This window comes from Hemicordylus capensis, chromosome 2 (assembly GCF_027244095.1).
Source record: "Hemicordylus capensis ecotype Gifberg chromosome 2, rHemCap1.1.pri, whole genome shotgun sequence".
Lineage (NCBI taxonomy): Eukaryota > Metazoa > Chordata > Lepidosauria > Squamata > Cordylidae > Hemicordylus > Hemicordylus capensis.
The window spans coordinates 328,638,039-328,658,247 of NC_069658.1; the positions used below are offsets into that span (position 1 = coordinate 328,638,039).

The following is a 20,209-nucleotide window of genomic DNA, read 5'->3' on the forward strand; positions in this document are numbered from 1 at the left end:
GCCCCCCCCCGCCTTCTCCTCCACTCCTTTTGGCACGTCTAGTCTCCGCCTGGCGGGCGAAGTATGGCGGGGCGGAACGAAGCAAGCTGATCATTGGAGACTGAGAGGCAGTTGCTCACTGCAGCCGCGCCGATGGAGGCAGGCGCCTGCTGCCGCCCCTAAACCTAAGATGCACCCCCCCCTTCCCCCATCTTCTTCCTAATATGGCCAGTGCTTTTGAGCGGGTTAATACCCTGGTTGACTTACAACATCCTGAATTTAATACGGTACTTAATCCAGTGACTCAGTCAAACCAACAGATGATAATACCGACCAACAATCAAAATGCAAATTACAGTTATTCAAAGTAAACACAGCGAATTCACGGGTATTGCGCATGTCTCGCTGGGATTGAGAGTGGAGTGGTTCCTGCAAGCCTCAGTCTCAGAAAACCGCAAGGAAGTTGGGCGGAGCTTTCGCCCTGGAGGGACGGAAAAGTGTAGTCGGTGGGCGGGCGGAACTTGCTCTGAGTTCTGAAAAGGCGGGACGCAGCGTTTGTTGCGCAGTTGCTTTGTAGTGGTGCTGGAACTGTTGTAATGGCTAGGGCACCTGTGGCTGGTCTGGCGGGGCTACTGGCGCGGCCGCTAGGGGCCTCGGAACCCATCGATTTGGGTTCCTTTCTTGGGCGCGTGCTGCTTGTTTCCAACGTGGCTTCACTCTGAGGCACCACGACCCGGGACTTCGCCCAGTTCCATGAACTGCAGCGGCGTTTCGGACCTCGGGGACTCACGGTGCTTGCTTTCCCGTGCAACCAATTCGGCCACCAGGTACTGTAATAGCGGACAGCGCGGCGGGCGCGGAGTCCTTGCTGTGCTGTTAAGTATGAAGCGGCCCAGAAAGGATCCCTTGCGGAGGCATGGGGGCAAGGTTTGCTTCTCCCTAATCCTTAATCTGTAAAAGGAGAGGTGCTGGGGCTCAGTTACGCCAAACCGAATCCTAGATTTGCAGAGATTGGCGGAGTGGTAGGTGGGAGTTTGCACACGTAAAGGTAAAGTGTGCGGTCGAGTCGGTGTCGACTCCTGGCGACCACAGAGCCCTGTGGTTGTACTAGAGAAGTCTTCTTTACTTCCGTCAATATAGCCTAACGATCGATCACGCTGTTGTTGAAAATGGGTTGTGTTCTTCAGCCGAGCGCAAACTAGACTCTACTCCTAATCTTTTAGTTCACCTCCCTGTGACTTGTCTGTGATAAAAGTTGCACTCTCCAAAGGTTGGAGCTAATTGGAGTTATCTGAGTTGACACCGGCTAAAGCAGCCACCCCACCCCGTGCGGCTTCAGACTGTGTGGCTCCGAGGCGTATCTAGGGTAAATAGCGCCTAGGGCAAGCACTGAAATTGCGCCCCCTGTCCAAACATCTGACACCCATCTTTCAGATAACTTTACCATAATATCAGCTCAAAAATACAAGTCAAGCTCATTAATCTTTTAATATTTCAAAAATTTGGCTTTTCCCAGATACTCTGAAAATAATTAAAGGATATGCAGAGTAAACTGTGTCACTGCTTGGAATATATTCTAGTCTTTCAGAAAGACAGTTAAAATGAGAGAAAGAGAGCAAGAAACTCCCAATGGCCTTAATACTAAGGATTTCACACAGATTCAAAGACAAACTCTCCATTAAATAGCCATATTATTAAGACATCACATTTAACTCGCTTATCACAAGAAGCAAATGAATATAATCCTAGCTCATAGGCTTCAGCTCAGTATTCACAAACCCTGATTCTCTGTACATAGTTCCAAACTAAATATGTGTACAGTGACTTATATTAATTTTTATTTATTTTTTTACTTGTGGCCCCTTTGGGGGGCTTCCTAAAGGCTGTGGGGGGGTCTGCAAAGGTTCCCCCTCTCCGTGCTGGCCTCTGGGGCCTCACAGGGACCATTTGAGCATGCGTCCTGGCCATTTAAAAAAAAAATTTTTTTTATAAAAAAAATGGCTGCTAAAAACAAAATGGCTGCCGTGCATGCTCAAATGGCCTCTGCGAGGCCTGGCCTAGGGCCTCACAGAGGCCATTTGAGCATGTGCAGTGGCCATTTTGTTTTCGGTGGCCATTTTTTTAATTTTAGAAAATGGTGCCCCTCCTTTCAAGTGGCGCCCGGGGCATGTGCCCTGCCTGCCCCACCCTAGATACGCCCCTGGGCTCCGTCTCCTGTTTATTTTATTACACTGACCACCAAAGTAGTAACCTCTCAAGATGGTTTACAATTTTTAAAAAGTTAATAGCCAAAGCAGTTAACTATTAAATTTACATCTGTTTAAAACAAGCAAACAAAAAAACCCCACATGACTCGTACCTCTTTTCTGAGCAGGCTGTCTTGATAAAGCTTTCCTTCACATTGGAATAAACTTTTTCTGTTGGGTTTCAGCCTATCCTGCTCTTGTTAAGACGTATGAGCTCTGCCTGGGGAAAATCAACCTTGATTTTCTTGTTCTTTAGCTTCTTTGGGTGGGCACTGAGAGAAACGATATCCCTGGGGAAGCCTTTTCATGCAATTGTCCTATTTCCCAAAGTGGAATCTTGTTGGATGACAGTGCTAGAAAGAGGGGGTCCAAGAATGGGATGCCCTCCAGCAGAGAGATTCCTCTACAGATTATCCCCTAGGCACATGGCTAGTTCTTTGCAAGCTTCCCCATTTTCTTCCTGGGCTCGCAAACTAAGTGGCTTCCTCCTCCTTCCCCCGCCCCTCCCACCACCAACGGGCTTGTGAACGTCTGCTTTTTTCTCTCTCCTTTTCTGGAACTGGGGTTAGGGTTTAAAGTGTGGCAGGTGTTTGGGCCTTTCAATACTCTTTCAGGCATGTATGTGGCCAGTAGAAGGAAAAAGAATAAATATATCTCTGCTTTATTTTGGACACTCGATCTGTAGAAACAAAGTGGGGGAGACTTGGGCTGACTGCATTTTTTGTTGTTGTTGATGTTGTTGTTGTTGTAGGAGCACTTAGTGCCAAAGCAGCCAAATCCAGAAACTGAAGCTGTAATTCAAAGTATTTTAAATGTTTTAAATTGTTAGGGAGTTTTCATAACACACAAAGATTTTAAACTTTGTGGTATATAAATGTGTAGGATAAATACTTTAGTTTCTTCTGTATACAAGTTGGGGGATGACAAATGTGCAAGGCTTGAGAGTTTGGAAGGTTTTTCAGTCAAATAGTTGATTGGGTTAATAAAAGGTATTGCTTCACCTTTTGTATCCATAGGATTAATTGTTCTAAACCTTCTAACTAATGTCATTGGCTCAAGTGTAAAAGGTCTTGCTTGTTAGTGGAAGCTAGACTAGATTAGTGACTGGCCTCTTACTGGATAATGGCTCAGATTCAAAGCGTCCCTGGCAAAGTGTAGACAAGGATAGTCGCCATCCTCTGTGCCTGAATAAACTGCTTGAGCAGAATCGGTGAGGGCACCTTGAAACTGCAGTTCCCAGCCACGCCTTAGAGGTGGTGTACGTGCATCTGGCCTTTGAGCAGAGACGATTTAATGCAGGGAGAGGAAATGCCTGAGTCATGTCCATGCCAGAACATAGTAGCAGAAGTTGTATCTGTTTAGGGTTAGTAAACTGCAAGTGGCAGTATCTATGGGAGAGAAGATTGCAGAACTAAAGCCTCCATTTCCAGTGTTGTTCCTGACTAAGGTGATCCAGGGTGTCTTAGTGATCTCCCATGTGGTCCGAAAGTCCTGGTGCTTAATGTCAGGCTGATCAGTGGAAAGATCTCATTGATCCTAGATGAGCATGGAAGCCTGATTGGATAAGGTAGGAAAAGTGAATTCATCCTTACTTTATCTAGCACACTTCCTAGCACTGCAGTAAACTGTACTTGGAAGGCAGGGTTGCAGTGATCTGTCATCGGTTAGTTCCCCTCTCTAAGTTCCCTGTCTTATGATAACTGAGTTTGGAGTATTTGCACCTGATGCTGTGTTGCTAAGACAGAACTGGAATTATGTTGGTGTACCATCTGTCTTGATCGTAGTTTCTCTGTCTGAGCTGGTGAAGGAGAACTTGACTGTGGTGTGTCCTGGGGAATTTAAACATCCTACAGATGACTCTCTGGCTCAGGAATTCATAGTCTCCATGACAACCAGGGGTCTGTCTCAATCGCTGTCTGATCCCACCTGTGTTGGAGGGTATACTCTTGACTTTTCTTCTGGGAAGGATTATTTGTAGGAGAGTTTGATATAGCTTCTTCGTTGTCAAGAACAGAAATTATCTGATAGAACTGAAAAGTGTTGGAACCTCTAATTCTGCAGGACTGGGAAGGCAATGGTCCATCCTTGGAGACCAGTGGCTCAGGATAGATGTACGATGTCTCTGGATAATTTTCTGGTTGTTAGGACTAGCAACCATGCTAAAGCCTTGGTTAACTTCTGGGGTGAGAAATTAATTTATTATTATTATTATTATTATTATTATTATTCACATTTTATATCCCACTCTTCCTCCAAGGAGTCCAGAGTGGTGTAATACATACTTAAGTTCCTCCTCACAACAATCCTGTGAAGTAGGTTAGGCTGAGAGAGAAGTGACTGGCCCACAGTTACCCAGCAAGTATCATGGCTGAATGGGGATTTGAACTCGGGTCTCCCCTGTCCTAGTCCAGCACTCCAACCACTACACCACACTGGCAGATAACTGACACAGTAGCTTCTAAATGCCCTCTTTTGCTTTGACTCCATAGCCTTCTGTGGAGGAGTTCATGAGAAAGCAGGGATAATGCTGCTAGAAATGGTGGGTGAATTGGACCCAACACTGATTAGAACCCTTGGAAAATGTCTGGCTGTCTGCAAAGTATTTTGTGGATAAAATTGCTTGCATCTACAGAACTTCAACTTGTAAAATTACAAAATGTAATCAGAGTTTTGTGTATGACCTTTTATGGTGAGATGTGGGTTTTCCAGAAAACTTTGAATTGGAAAAATGTCTGGAAATTATTCTGGAAAATTTCCCATGTAAATTCCTCCACTCGCATTAAAATTTCCCCTCAAATGTTTTGTGTTCTGATAATACCTGGTGGGTGGGGTTCAGAAAGTGGTGCTCGGCCATTGTCTATAGATTCCATCTTAATATTTACATACAACCACAGGGGTAGGTTGGGGAATTTTTGAGTGTGTGATGACACACAAGACTCCCTCCTTTCAGTTAGATCCCAAAGAAGCAATGAAAACCCTTAACCATTGTTTGAAGGCTAGGGTGGGCAGGGATATGGCCTAACAAGCTGAGACTTCATCCAGACAAGACATAAGTTGGTCAGTAGGAAAACCAGTGTGGAGTATTCAGGTAACCTGAATGAAAGGTAGTCTTCATCTTGAAAGAGCAGACTTCCAGTCTGGGGGGGAATCCTAGATGCCCAGGTTTGTGGCCAGGATTGCTTTTGCCTGTTTCAGCTGATGTGCCAATTGCAGCTGTTCCTGGAGAAGACTGAATTGTTTATTTATTTATTTACACAGTCAGACAGGTGTTATTGACTGGTTTGTTTTATCCAGACATTGGGTCCTTCCCAAGGACCTGGGATGGCTGAATTTTGTTTTGTTGCTGTTATTATAGATATCGTCACAGAATATAGGCTGTTCCCAGTAAAACTGCTTTTTGTAATTGGCTGATGGTGATTTCTGTGACCCCTATGATGTTGAGGTGCTCTTCAAGTTGTTCTGGAATTGCACCCAGGGTGCCAATTACCACTGGGATTATTTTGGTCTTCTTCTGCCACAGCCTTTCAATTTCAGTTTGTAGATCTTTGTATTTTGTGATTTTTTTCTATTTCTTTTTCTTCTATTCTGCTATCCCCTGGTATTGCTATGTTGGTTATTTTAACTTGTTTTTCTTTCTTCTTGACTACAGTTATATCTGGTGTATTGTGTGGCAGATGTTTGTCCATTTGTAGTCAGAAGTCCCATAATATTTTTGAAACTTCATTTTCTACCACTTTTTCAATTTCATGGTCCCACTAATTTTTGGCTACAGGTAGCTTGTATTTTTTGCAGATGTTCCAGTGTATCATCCCTGCTACCTTGTCATGCCTTTGTTTTTTATTATTATTATTATTATTATTATTACATTTATATCCCGCTCTTCCTCCAAGGAGCCCAGAGCTGTGTTAATGGTGTTCACATAAATCGTACATACACACCAACATGTTTCATTACATCCCTTTTGTATGTGTGTTACCAGAGCCTGTGACTGAGCGTGGTGAAAAAACAAAGTTTGCAACAAAAAAGGAGTTGCTAGCTAACTTATTTATTTATTTTTATTTTTACATTTATATCCCGCTCTTCCTCCAGGGAGCCCAGAGCGGTGTACTACAAACTTGGGTTTCTCCTCACAACAACCCTGTGAAGTAGGTTAGGCTGAGAGAGAAGTGACTGGCCCAGAGTCACCCAGCAAGTATCATGGCTGAATGGGGATTTGAACTCCGGTCTCCCCGGTCCTAGTCCAGCATTCTAACCACTACACCACGCTATCTCTATCTTGGGTCTCTCTTCATGTGTAAACCTTTTCAGCTTCCTGAGATTTTTGGGGGGGTGGGGGTGGGGGCACTGGTGCTCAGAACCACCTTCTTTTCAACCAGTCCTGAAGCTTCAAGAGGTAAAGTTAAGAAGCAGGGCTCTTCAGTTTAGTGTAACATGTTTCTTCTGTTGGTCTTACTGTGGTTAGCTAAACCTCCAGCATGTTCCCCTAAAGCTGTGGGGTTGCTAAATTCCCTCAGCTTGCCCACCAGCACCTGGGAGAGCACAGTACTTCATAACCCCAAGAGATTCTGTGTCAAACTCCTTCCCCTTCAGAAGTGGAACAAGGTTAACTGACTGGGGAGGAAGCAACAGTTTCAGCATTTTCTTCTGTGGAGACTATTAGACAGCTTTCCTCCTTAGAAGCATAAGGGGTTGTTCAAGCTGGAAAATTTCGCACTCTTGGTGGTGCAGCACTCCACTCTGTCCTACCCCACCCCTGACCATGCCACTGAGTTCCATTAGTTCCACCCATTTAACTTGCCAACATTCTGTTCCATTGACTAATGTGGGGTTAGTTTGGTGAGGTGGGGCCAGCCCCCTTGGTTTCTTCTTCCGATTTCTTCAGAAAGACCTATCTGCAGGTCCACCCTAAGTCTGTTGGTACCTCCCATTCTCCCTCAGGCATTCTGGTTCTCTGTCCATAAGAAGTGTAGTGTTTCAAAAATCATATATAGATGTGTGTTGGTCACATGCAGACTGGATGCACATTGTAGGGTGTCCTTGAAGTGTTCTGCAGCTGGTACAGAAAGTTGCTGGCTGTCATTGGAATCCATTATTTAGACTCTAGTTCTCCACTGCTTTCTAATTCGTTTGAGTCCAAAATGTATTGGATATGTGACTCTTAAAATGGTTGAATCCAGGGTACTTGAAGAACAGTGTTCTTCCATCAGAGCCTACTGGACCACAGAGGTCATTGGGCTGGGGGAGAAGCCCTGCTCAGTCTCTCTTCTTTGTCTGAAGCTGAGGAGTACTCGTGCAGGGCTACTTTTGTGGCTGCACCTAGACAATAGAACGGTCCCTTCTTGCTTGGCCTCCTCTCACCTCTTTCAGGAACATTGTTTGGCATGGGGGAGCCTCAACAGACCTCTGAAATACTGAATACTGAACTCTTTCTGTAGGATTTGTTTAGACTCTTTGCTGATTTTGTCTGATTTGAGACTTCTACAAAAATTTATTTCCCCTCTCCCCTTTTAGATCTGCCTTGGGGTGGGAAGGCTTTGGAAATGAGATACACATTTTACTATAAATATGCATGCAGTTTCATTTAGGGAACTAAAGTAACTATAGAGTGTTATTACAATGTGCTCTGCTAGGTATGGCATAGTACAGTATAAGGATCTTTCACTTTTAAGGTCTTAAAGAATGTGAACGTGCTTAATAGGAATAATGCTTTCCTAGAATGCGCATTACTGCTTAAGCAATTTGTTAGTGGATAGTTATTTACATCTTATTGTAGTAGAAAAGATGGTAGTTTCACTGAATGATAAGTTGTTCTGGTAAGAAGTAATTAGCCTGCTCTCCTTTCACTATAATCCTAATTGATTACCATCCTCACAGCCCACTTGTGCCTCAAACATTCAGGAATCTGCCATCTTGAATTGGTGCTGGATAACTACATTAATCTATGTCATTGAGGCGTCCCTATGTGTCCCTACAACTGTACTCAATTTGGTTCACATTGGTCCCGGCATTGCAAAGTTGATAGCGGGGGCTGGGATGAGGGGACATGGATGGACACACACACAGAGAATGCCAAGTGATCTCATACTTTACTTTAGAAAAGTAGGCTAAAAAATGGTTGTGTTCTATGGCACTGGTTCTGAACCGGGGGGAGGGGGGGGCTGGGCTCCAGATGTTGTTACAACTCCCATCATCCCTAGCCACAATGAATTGTGGTTGGGGCCGATGGGAGTTGTAGTTCATCAACATCTGGAGGCCCCCAGGTTGGGAACAACTGTTAGATGGAGAACATGAAGTTTTAGGTCCTGATGCTACTACAACAGAGCAGCTTACCAAATAAGTAACTGAAACTTACCTTTCCTCATAGCACTTAAACTCCTCCCATGTGTTTGGCAAGCTAAACCACACAACTAATTTAACAAGTAGAACCTGAATAGTCTGCAAAAATACTTCTGTTTATTGGTAACATTTCAACAGAGCAGCTGTTGTCATACTGTATTGAAAGTCTGAAGCAAAGTGGAGGAAATTAGAATAAAACAGAAGTGGGTAGTCTGACTAATTCTATGATGATCCTGGTTGCTATAACTTGGGTAGCACTGACATTTCTTCTCTGCTCTTCCTTTTTACAGGAGAATGCCACCAATGAGGAGATCCTGAATTCACTAAAGTATGTCCGCCCAGGGAAAGGGTATGAGCCCAACTTCACTGTGTTTGAGAAGTGTGAGGTGAATGGGGCAAGTGCTCACCCGCTTTTTGCATTCCTGAAGGAAGCACTGCCTTTCCCTCATGATGACCCAGTGTCTCTGATGACCAACCCGCAGTGCATCATCTGGTCACCTGTATGCCGCAATGACATCTCCTGGAATTTTGAGAAGTTCCTCATCGGTCGTGATGGAGTGCCTTTCAAACGTTACAGCAGGCGGTTTGAAACTATCAAGATCCAGGATGATATTGAAAAACTGCTTTAGCAAGTCCCCTAGAATTGACCAATTTCAATCTTTCTGAAACTTCTTCTCTTCTGTTTTCAGCTAGGCTTTATTCAGATGTTACCCTAGGTTACCTGAGATGCCCTTGTTGCATAGGTACTCTTGTTTAATCTGGGACTACCTTATTATTGGTGCAGAGGAAAGTAACTCATGCATTCTAGCAACAAACTTACCCTGGAATGCATGCACTTCTTTGGATGCTGTGGTGTAAACTACATATAACTTTCCTCCTGTGAAAGAGCTACAGGGTAACTTCAATTTTATGTTGCTTCACATATGCAATTTTAATAGGGACATGCCTACTCAAAACATAATACTCAAAACACATATACATCACTTTTAACTTAAGGTATAACATAGAAGCAGGTACCAAAGAACTGGGGCCGGTTGTGGTTCCTTGCTACATGTTTATAAGATCTATATACTAAAATCATTCCAGCCTGGATATACAGTGCAGGTCCAGAACAAAAAAATTGGTTAAAATCATAATGTGTGAAGTGTCAGTCTGCCAGTCTGTGTCTCCTGTTTGCCTTGCCTTGCCTTGCCTTTTTCTCTGACTCAGTAACTGTTTACTTTAGGCAGTAAGTTGCTATTCTCCGTCAAAATTTTATTTATGATGGTGCTTCTTCTAAATACTTGAAGAGCACTTGATGCACCTGTAAAATTTTGTATGTGATGTTGTAGTAAGCTACACCTGGGAAAACAGTTTGAAATATGGGCAGTTGGACCACCAATAAAATGTCTGAACGACAAATGCTTGTCTCTTTACTATAAAGTTGGGTAGCAGCTAGCTACTTGAATCTCAAATTCAGTTCACTTAACTTTACTCTCATTTGATTTTTTTTTTATGGCTTACCTCACAACAAATTACTTTTAAAATATTTCCATAGTTCTCAAGAACACTGTATATATCAAGATAAATATTCACAGAATTGGCTGTTCAGCCAATGGATACCACATCTCGATTCCTTGTTGGTCAACAAATGGTTACACTTTTGTTCCTCTCCTCCAAAAAGACCATAGTAGTGCTTGAATAGTTGCCAGGCAGTGCTGAAAACTGGACATACTTAAAGAATAGAACTATTCATGTGCCTTCAAACTCCTCTCTAGGCTATGACATTCGAAATTCAGTGACTGTCAGAATGAGATTGATTTGAGAACTAATGTAATGGATGCATTTGGATGTGGTGATTCAGGATTATAATCATGGAGCCCAAGGGTGGTTCTGTTTGAACCCAAAAGCCTTCATTTAGAATGGTCTAATTCTTGAGTAATTAAACAATTATGTTGATGAGTTGCCACCACTCTGTCATATAACTATAGCTAGCTGGCTGATACCGAGCTAACCCAAATAGAAGCAGAGCTAGTAAATCTATTTTAAAAAACAACCATAATGCAATCATTTCAATCTCATGCCCTGCCACTCAAATCCAAATGTAGTGTCAACTGGTAGGATTTGCTGACAGGCTTTTTTACCCTACATTAGTCTGAAGAATTAAGATTTTTATAGGTATAACAGAATAGTACACAAATTTGTGCATACTGACATAGCTGGAACATTGAATTTAGATTTAGATACCGAAACTTGAGGTAACATTTGCCGAACACTGCCAATCCACTTGTGCTTCCCTTGGGAGCAAAATCCCTTTCACAAGCTGGCTGTTATGCTGCATTGCTGCTACTTAAGGAAATTTTCACTTAATAGGAGGAGAGCTTTGGGAGTATATAGGTGCTCTTGAACCAATAAAAAGCATATATTGTAATATAAATTGGGCAAAAGGTAACCTGACAGATGCCATCAAAACATGTTTGCAACCTACAAGCTTCCCTGAAGTGTCCCATCTTGAGAAATGTCAAACTGAATACTGTTGTGTGATCCAGGTTCCCATAACAGTTAGCAAAAGCTTCTTTCTCTAGGCTGCAGAGATGATGCTTCAATATATGGTTGGAATTATGGAATTCAGTATAAACTAAACAATTCAGATAAACCAGACAAAATTGGAGAAATGAAACGTAGTAATCAAAGTGAAAAGTAGAACATTTTAGAAGGGCTGTATCTTTAAAGAAGGAATCAAAGCTGCTTTAAAAATTGCTTTAAAAAAAACAAAACCTGAAATGCAAGCTCTCCTTTGAGGAAAGAAGTTGTATATTCTGAAATAATTGTAAAACACAAACCTAATCCTATATATGTTTAGTCAGAGGTGAGTCGTCCTGAGGCTAGTTCCCTGTTGAGTGTGTTTAGGCTACAGTTGTGACTATAAATCCAACAGTCCAAAACTGGCACAGATAAACTACTTTTTCTTAAGTTCACTGAAACTGAGAGCAGAGATTAAATAGCCTTGTCACTGCATGAAGTTAATAATGCCATACCTCTGATGCAAATAAATCCAGCCTATGATTAGCTGTGATAACTGTAATTATCTTGGATTAGCTCCCAAGATGACAGTCATTAAAAGTTTGAGTACCATTCTCATGGGGATGAGGGAATAAAGCAAAGATATTCCTGGAACCAGGAAGCTTTTCATAGCTGTGGACTGATAGACTGTAATTTGTCCTCATTAGTGTATAGTTTGGATAACTGCTTTTTATTGACAAAAAGGCTAGTTCAACAGTAAAGAAAATTAGCAATGCCTGTGGTAGGGAACAATCATCCATGCAAACCAATGCCTTAATTTTATTGATGCTGAGAAAGTATTTGATCAGATGATAAATTGAGAACAGTGCAATGGCCATCCAGTTATAAAAGCAGAAGTTATTGAACAGTTTTGCTGAAAGAGGCCCATCTGGTTCACCATTCTGTTTCTCAGTCACCCACTCGATGTCTCTGGGAAGCCCACAGGCAACAGGTGAAGACATGCACTCCGTCCTGCTGTTTCTCCACTTCCACTGGTATTCAGAGGCATCCTGCCTCTGAGCCTGGTGGTAGTCTATAGCCATCAAGACTAGTAGCCACTGATAGACCTGTCCTACATCAATTTGTCTAAGCCCCTTATAAAGAGATCCGAACCAGTGGCCATCACCACATCCTGCAGCAGAGAAGAATCCCACCAATTAATTATGTACTGTGTAAAAAGTACTTCCTTCAGTCAGTCCTAAATTTCCTGGCCATCAGTTTCATAGGATGACTCATTTTTGTGCTGTGTACGAGATTTAAAAAAAATTCTTTATCCATTGTCTCCACACTATGCATAATTTTGTAGACCTCTATCATGTCTCTCAAGTATGTGTGTGTGTGTATGTATATATGTGTGTGTATGTGTGTGTGTGTGTATATGTGTGTGTGTATATATATATATATACACACACACACACATATATATATATATATATACACACACACACACACACACATATATATATATATATATATATATATATATATATATATATATATATATACATACATATATATAAACCACCACCAGATGATGGGGAAGATGCTCTAGGCCCCTGACCATCTTGGTTGCCCTCTTCTGTACCTTTTCCGGTTCTATAACATCTATTTTGAGATACAGTGACCAAAACTGTACTCTAAATGTAGCTGCACCATAGATTTGTATAAAAGTATTATAATATTAGCAGTTTTATTTCAATTGCCTTCCTAATGACTCCAAGCACAGAATTTTCCTTTTTCACAGCTGCCACACACTAAGTTGACACTTTCAACGAGCTGTCCTCCACAAGCCCAAAATCCCACTTCTGGTCAGTCACCAACAGCTCAGTCCCCATTAGTGCATATGTAAAGGGGGCGGGGGCGGTGTCTTGATGTGCATCACTTTACACTTAACCACATTTGCCATTTGTTGCCCACTCACCCTGTTTGGAGATATCCTTTTGAAGCTTCTCATGATCTGTTTTGGATTTCATTACCCTGAATAGTCTAGTGTCATCAGCAAATTTGGCCACTTTGCTGCTTATCCCAACTTCTAGATCATTTATGAATAAATTAAAAAGCAGAGGTCCAAGTACAGATCAACAGGGGACCCCACTCCTTACTTCCCTCCATTGTGAAAACTGTCCATTTATTTCTATCCTCTGTTTCCTGTCTTTATAAAAAGCTTTTTGAAAGTGCAAGTATACTGTATCAACTGGATCACCTTTATCCATATGGCTGATGACTCAAAGAACTCAAAGAGATTAGTAAAGCAAGATTTACCCTTGCAAAAGCCATGATGGTTATTCTTCAGCAAGCCATGTTCTTCTATGTGTGTTAACAATTTTATACCCAAGTATGCTTTCCATCAACTTACCTGGGACAGATGTTTAGCTAACTGGCCTGTAATTTCCTGGATCATCCCTGGATCCCTTTTCTAAAGTAGGTGTTATATTGGCTACTTTTCAGTCCTCTTGTACAGAGTCCAATAGTAGGGACAAGGTACATATTTTTCCTAAGAGACTAGCAATTTCACATTTGAGTTATTTTATAAATCTTGGGTGGATGCCATCTAGCCGTGACAATTTAATTTTTCAAGACAGTATAGACTTTAGCATATCATCTCTCATCACCTCTATTTGACTCAGTTCTTCAGCCTACATCCCAGAGAAGCTCAGCTCAGGAGTGGGTAGGCATGCGTTCAGTATCCTCTGCCATGAAGACAGATGCCTTTAAGACAGACAAATTCATTATAAAATTGTAACAGCTAATTATGCTCAATGTTTTATGACATATTGGGTAAACTTGTTGGTTTATATGCAGGTCAATTGCATGAAAAACCAACTCTGTGTCCAATCACACACAGCCCTATCTCTCTCTAGAGCTTGTGTGCTTACTGAGCAGTTGAAGGGATGTTCATAAACTTTCTTAACAGAGTGGCTAGAGAAGACTTCTTCCAGTCAGCTCCCAGAATTTTTACAACCAATTGCTATAGACAAAAGAGAGACTGCAGTCTCTTTTTACTTATTTTTTTAATTTATCAGTGTCCATACATTCTTCAGCAAACATTTTATGTGCCAACAATCTTTCTGCTGACATGTTTCATTGCTTTGATATCTTGATCATATTATACCAAATGCTCTAAAAGAGCATACCAAGTGCTCCAAAACATCAAAATCTGACTGCAGATTAAATATGTAACTATAGACCATGCCAGAACAGTCACTGCAACTATTTCAAGTTTATTTTATACCAGCAGCTGCTGTACATGATGCAGAAGTGTCATGGTCTCAGCACGTACAATAACTGAATTACAATCTTATTTTATTTCTTCTTTCTTTTAATAAATACAACTTGTTCTGGTAAGAACTAATCTGCCTACTTTCCTTTCACTGTCCATACAACTGAACTAAATTTGGTCCAAATTGGTTAGGCAGTTCACAAGTTAGCCCACTTGTGCCTCAAATGTTCAGGTATCCACCATCTTGAATTGGGGTGGATGACATGATCACAAACTATGCATTTGAGGTGTCCCTATGCGTTCCTACAAATGTACCAAAATTAGTCCAAATCAGTTCCCACTACGACTGAACCAAATTTGGTTTAAATCAGTTAGGTGGTCCACAAGTTAGTCCTCTTTCACCTCAAACATTCATGCGTCCACCATCTTGGATCAGGGTGGATGGATGACATCATTACAAACTACACCACTGAGGTGTTCCTATGTGTCATTCACTACAATTGCATAAAATTTGGTTCAAAACCATTAGGCAGTCCACAAGTTAGCCCACAAACATTTACATGTCCGCCATCTTTATTCGGGGTAGATGACATAATCAAAGCATGCCATTCAGGTGTCCCTGTGTTTCATTCACTACAGCTGTGCCAATTTTGGTTCAGATAATTAAGGTGGTCCACAAGTTAGCCCACTTGTGCCTCAAACGCTCACTCATCCACCATCTTGAATCAGGGTGGATGGCATCATCACAAACTATGCCCTTGAGGTGTTCCTGTGTGTCTCTACAACTGTATCCAGTTTGGTTCCTATTGGTCCAGGTATTGCAAAGTTGATGAGGGGGACACAGATACTTTCTTTCTCTCTCTCTCTCTCTCTCTCTCTCTCTCTCTCTCTCTCTCTCTCTCTCTCTCTGCCAGGTGATCTCATAAACCTACTGGAAAGTAAGCTAAAAAAAAACCTCCTCAATACCCAAATTTCCCTCATGCAACCAGTGCTGGATTTAGGCACAAGCTAAGCAAGCTACAGCTTAGGGCCTCACATTATAAGGGGCCTCTGAATTTTTTTTTTTTAAGGACTAAATTCCAGGTTTTACATAGTGTATTTTCATTTAAAGGTATTTCTAATGCAAATAGACTTATTACAAGATAACTCTTTGCTAGATTATTAATTTTTCATTGAATTTTTGCCAAGTAAAAACAAAGCTTTACTTTTTCTATTTCCATTCTCTCTCTCTCTCTCTCTCTCTCTCTCTCTCTCTCTCTCTCTCTCTCTCTCTCTCTCTATATATATATATATATATGGAGAGAGAGAGAGAGAGAGAGAGAGAGAGAGAGAGATGTATACATATATATACATATATGTATGTATATGTATATAGCACAACTCTTTCCTTCAGTGGATCCATTCAAAGTTCTACATTTTGGCTTCATTGTTTTTGTAGATGTATGAAAAATAATTGTATGAGATAGATTTAGATTTAGATTTAGATTAGATTAGATGGAAGGGACATGGGCAGGGAGGTGGAATGGCTGTGGTCTATAAGAGCAATATCTCCCTTGCCAGGATCCCTGTCAAAGTGTCTGACCATATTGAATGTGTGTACTTAAGTTTGGAGACCAGGGATAGACTGGGACTTCTGTTGGTGTTGTTGGTGTTGTTACCCACAGCAGTGTACTGATTGCCTTGCTGCTCAACGGAGTCCTTAACTGAGCTGACGGACTTGGTGTCAGGCCTGGCACTGGAGTCTCCCAAGCTTGTTGTGGTGGAGGACTTCAATGTTCACTTTGGGACTAATTTGTCCGGGGTGGCTCAGGAGTTCATAGCGGCCATGACAACTATGGGCCTACCCCAAGTGGTCTCAGGACTGGCACAATTTGCTGGTCACACACTTGATCTGGTCTTTTACTCTGAACAGGGTGGTGTTCTGTAGGTGGGAACTCTAACAGGAGTTTCCCTGTTGCCATGGATGGACCACCATCTGGTTAAGATTGGACTCACGGCCACGTCCCACCTCCGCAGGGGCAAAGGACCAATTAGGATGGTCTGCCCGAGAAGGATATAGGATTCCAAGACGCCTTGGACGGATTTAGTGTTGGCTCGCCAGTGACCCTGTTGACAATCTGTTGGAGAATTGGAACAATCAACTCACCAGGGCAGTGGACATGATTGCTCCTAAGCGTCCTCTCCAACCCACTTTGAAATTGGCCTCTTGGTATACGGAAGAACTATGGGGGCTGAAGCGGCAAGGTAGATGGCTAGAGCGCAAGTGGAGAAAGACTTGACTCAAATCTGACAGATCATTACGTAGAGCACATTTGAAGATGTGCAAAGAAGCAATTCTTTTCTGCCCATATTGCGTCCGGCGGAGTTGTTCAGGGTTGTGAAGTGGCTAGTGTGTGCTTCCTCCTCCTTGAATCGGTACGTGGAACCAACAATTACTTGCTGTGACATTTTAAATGGGTTTTTTGTGAACAAATTATCTTGTATTCAGGCCGACTTAGATTCAGACTCCACAATCATTACAGAATCTGATGCCAAGGTGTTCAGCAGTTCCTCTTATGTGATGACCCTGGATCAGTTTCATTTCATGACTCCTGAGGATTTGGACAAGTTGCTTGGAATGGTGCAGGCTACCACCTGTCCTCTTGATCCTTGCCCGACATAGCTTATACTTTTTAGCGGAGAGGCTATTGTAGATGGCCTGGTAGATATTATAAATGCTTCTCTGAGGGAGGGCAGGATGCCTCCTAGTCTTAAGGAGGCAATCATTAGGCCACTTCTGAAGAAGCCTGCCTTGGATTCCTCAGAGTTAAGCAACTACAGGCTTATCTCCAACCTTCCATGGGTGGGCAAGGTGATTGAGAAGGTGGTGGCCTCCCAGCTCCAGTTGGTCTTGGAGGAAACTGATTATCTACACCAGGGGCATAGCGATGTTCCTCGCGGCCAGAGGACAAAGTTTAGCCAGGGGGCCTCCTCGCGCATGCACTTGTCTTGTCCCCTGCATCTGATGTCAGACACAAGGATATGGGGCAACCTTACTCCTGCCAAGTCTTCCACTCCCCATCTTGTGAACTCACAATTCGGTGAGTCTTTCGTGAGGGTGGCCGCAGCAGCACCAGCTCGATGGCATGGATTGGGGCCAGGCATGGGGACGCCGGGGACGCTGTCTTCTGTCTGGGGGCGGCAGGTTGGGGATGCCCCTCCTCTGGTGGCTCTTGCATGGTGGCCAGGCCGGGGGCAGAGCAGCAGCGAAGGGCTGGGAGGAGGAAGTGCAGAGGAAAGCACCACGTGCCCCAGCAGCAGCCTTGTGGGCCCCTTGACCCTCAGGGCCAGGGGACATTTGTCCTCCCTTGTCCAATGGATGCCATGCCCATGATCTACCAATTTCAAACTGGCTTTCAGGCAAGCTATGGGGTGGAGACTGCCTTGGTCAGCCTGATGGATGATCTCCAATTGGGAATTGACAGAGGGAGTGTGTTGGTCCTTTCGGATCTCTCGGAGGCTTTTGATACTGTTGACTATAGTATCCACTTCCGGGAAGGAGGAGCAGGAGGAGGTAGCACACAAGTTTCTGAGCTCCTGTTTTTATCTTGCTTTCTGTTTTTCTCCCTTTAACTGAGACTTTTGACCTTGGTTCATAGTTTAATTGAGTTGTTTGGCTTGTACTCAGAAGCCGTGCCAATTCTGGGGGGTGTTTTCACTATTAGAGGATTGAGACTATATTGCAACAAGATTTGTCTCCCCTGACTCAGCGGCTTTTAGTAGGGGGAATGAGTGTCTGCAAGGAGTGTTTGCAGTCAAGTAAGAAATGAGGAGGAAGCAGCCTAAGAAACAAACTAACAAAGTTAAGCTTTTTGAGAAAACTGCTCTGAGCTCTGTCTGTGTCTCTGAACCTTTTTACGCATTAGACACAGCTGCTCAAGCGAAGAGTGACTTCTCTCTTTTGCAACCTCAGTCTGCAAGCTCCTTGCATGCTAAAAACGCTGGGAATGATTATATCGCTGAGAGACCGAGGACTAGCTCAGTGGGAGTTTGCCTGGAACAGAGTCCAGTATGCAATAAATCACCTGGCTCTCATCATAATTTGAGCAGGGTGAGCGAGCCACTTACACTATCTATGGACGACTCAGCTAATTTATCTTCCAGCAATTTAAGGAAAACTCCCACTCTTCCTAACAGTGAGGATACATCATTTAAAATCTCTAAACTTATACTGGAGACTTTGATTTACTTATTTCAGCATCTTTCTAAAATTACAACCCAGATGGATTCCTTAGCCGTGGAATTGAAAAAGTTATCTAATCTAGTTTCAATGGGCAGTTCTGAAGATAGCAAATCATTACAAGCAAAGGAAGGCAAACCGCTTGCTGACGCTTATTCTCAAATGGGAGTGCAGTTTCCAGCTTCTGACCAAGTGTTGACAACTGAGTATTCTATTTTATCCAAGGGGGAGGTTTGCTTGTCCCCCTCTGGATATTACACCTCATGCACTAAACGTGGCACTTCTCAGCCAACATATCGTCCAAACCAAATTATTTTGGACATTTGTCAAAACTCCACTAATCATCAGCGCTGGAACACAAAAGAAAAAATTAGAGCTTCATTAGCTCAGATTTTGTGCTTTCCTTTTCAAGCAATTGATCTGATTTCATTCTCCAAACTCAAATCCTTTAAATCTTATATGCTCAAACTGCTGCTTAGATTTGACTATGATTTGATTGAGATTTGATTGAGATTCCTCAATCTTTGCTCAGAATGCGGGATCGTCTGGCAAATTGGGAGATATTTCCCAGGAGGGTTATAGGGAGCCTTCAAATACTCCCGTTGACCCTGTCGAATTATATCTGGGGTCTATGAGGAAATGCATGATTACGCGAGTAAATCAAACTAGTGGTAATCTACAGAAGAGGAAATTCCCATACAGTTCCCCACAGTTATGAAAGTTCAACAAACTCAGACTAGGCGTACAGACCCTATTTTGAACACTACTGCTGTACCCAGTTCAACCTATGAGTTCATGAGTTGACTATTTTAAATTGTACAATACCACCAGATATTCCTGGGGAATACACGTTCCTTTCCTCATGGGGAAATAGTGTTGTGGACTATGCTATGGTTTCCAAATCTATCCTTCCCTATGTATCTTCCTTTGAAGTGGGTGAACAAATTTCTAGTGATCATTTTCCTATGAACATCTATTTAGATCTCCCTCAGGAAAGGAGGGGTAATTTGTTCCCCTGTGATTTTGAGGATAGTTCTGCCAATATAAGCTGCAAAACAAAATGGTCAAAGGAGGTAGAAAATGAGATTCTAGGTTCTATGATTCTCCTGAAGGTAGACATTTATTTAACTCCATTGCAGGGTGGATTTGATTTAAATCAAACTGATTTAAATCACAATTTAAATCACGATTTAAATCACTAGCAGGGTGGATAAAAATAAAAAAAATCCGATTTAAATCAAAAAATCTGATTTAAATCAAAATAATCCGATTTAAATTAAAAAAATCCAATTTTTTAAATTTAAATCAGATTTTTTTGATTTAAATCGGATTTTTTTTATTTTTATCCACCCTGCTAGTGATTTAAATCGTGATTTAAATCGTGATTTAAATCAGTTTGATTTAAATCAAATCCACCCTGCTCCATTGTGCAAGCACACCTGGGACCTCAAACAATTGTTGCCTACGAAAAATTAGTAACTGCTCTTATGCAAAAGTTTCTTCACTGTAGTAAGCTACATTCTTCACAGGCTTACAGTAAAAGAGCAGCTAATAACTGGTTTGATCTGCGTTGCAGGGCACTACGCAAACAACTGCTGAGTATCTATAGAGAATATAGATTGAGTACAGAACAAACAGTCCCACCAATTTATTATCAGATTATAAAGG

General features: G+C 42.3%; 1 protein-coding gene across 1 annotated transcript; it reads left to right on the forward strand.

Annotated features, from left to right (window-relative positions):
* Window positions 1–441: 441 nt before the first annotated feature.
* On the forward strand, window positions 442–9,962 carry GPX1 (glutathione peroxidase 1). The gene is made up of 2 exons (XM_053302796.1): window positions 442–806; window positions 8,852–9,962. The coding sequence occupies exons 1-2, from the start codon at window positions 576–578 to the stop codon at window positions 9,188–9,190; spliced, it is 570 nt and encodes a 189-aa protein (XP_053158771.1). The 5' UTR covers window positions 442–575; the 3' UTR covers window positions 9,191–9,962.
* Window positions 9,963–20,209: the final 10,247 nt, after the last annotated feature.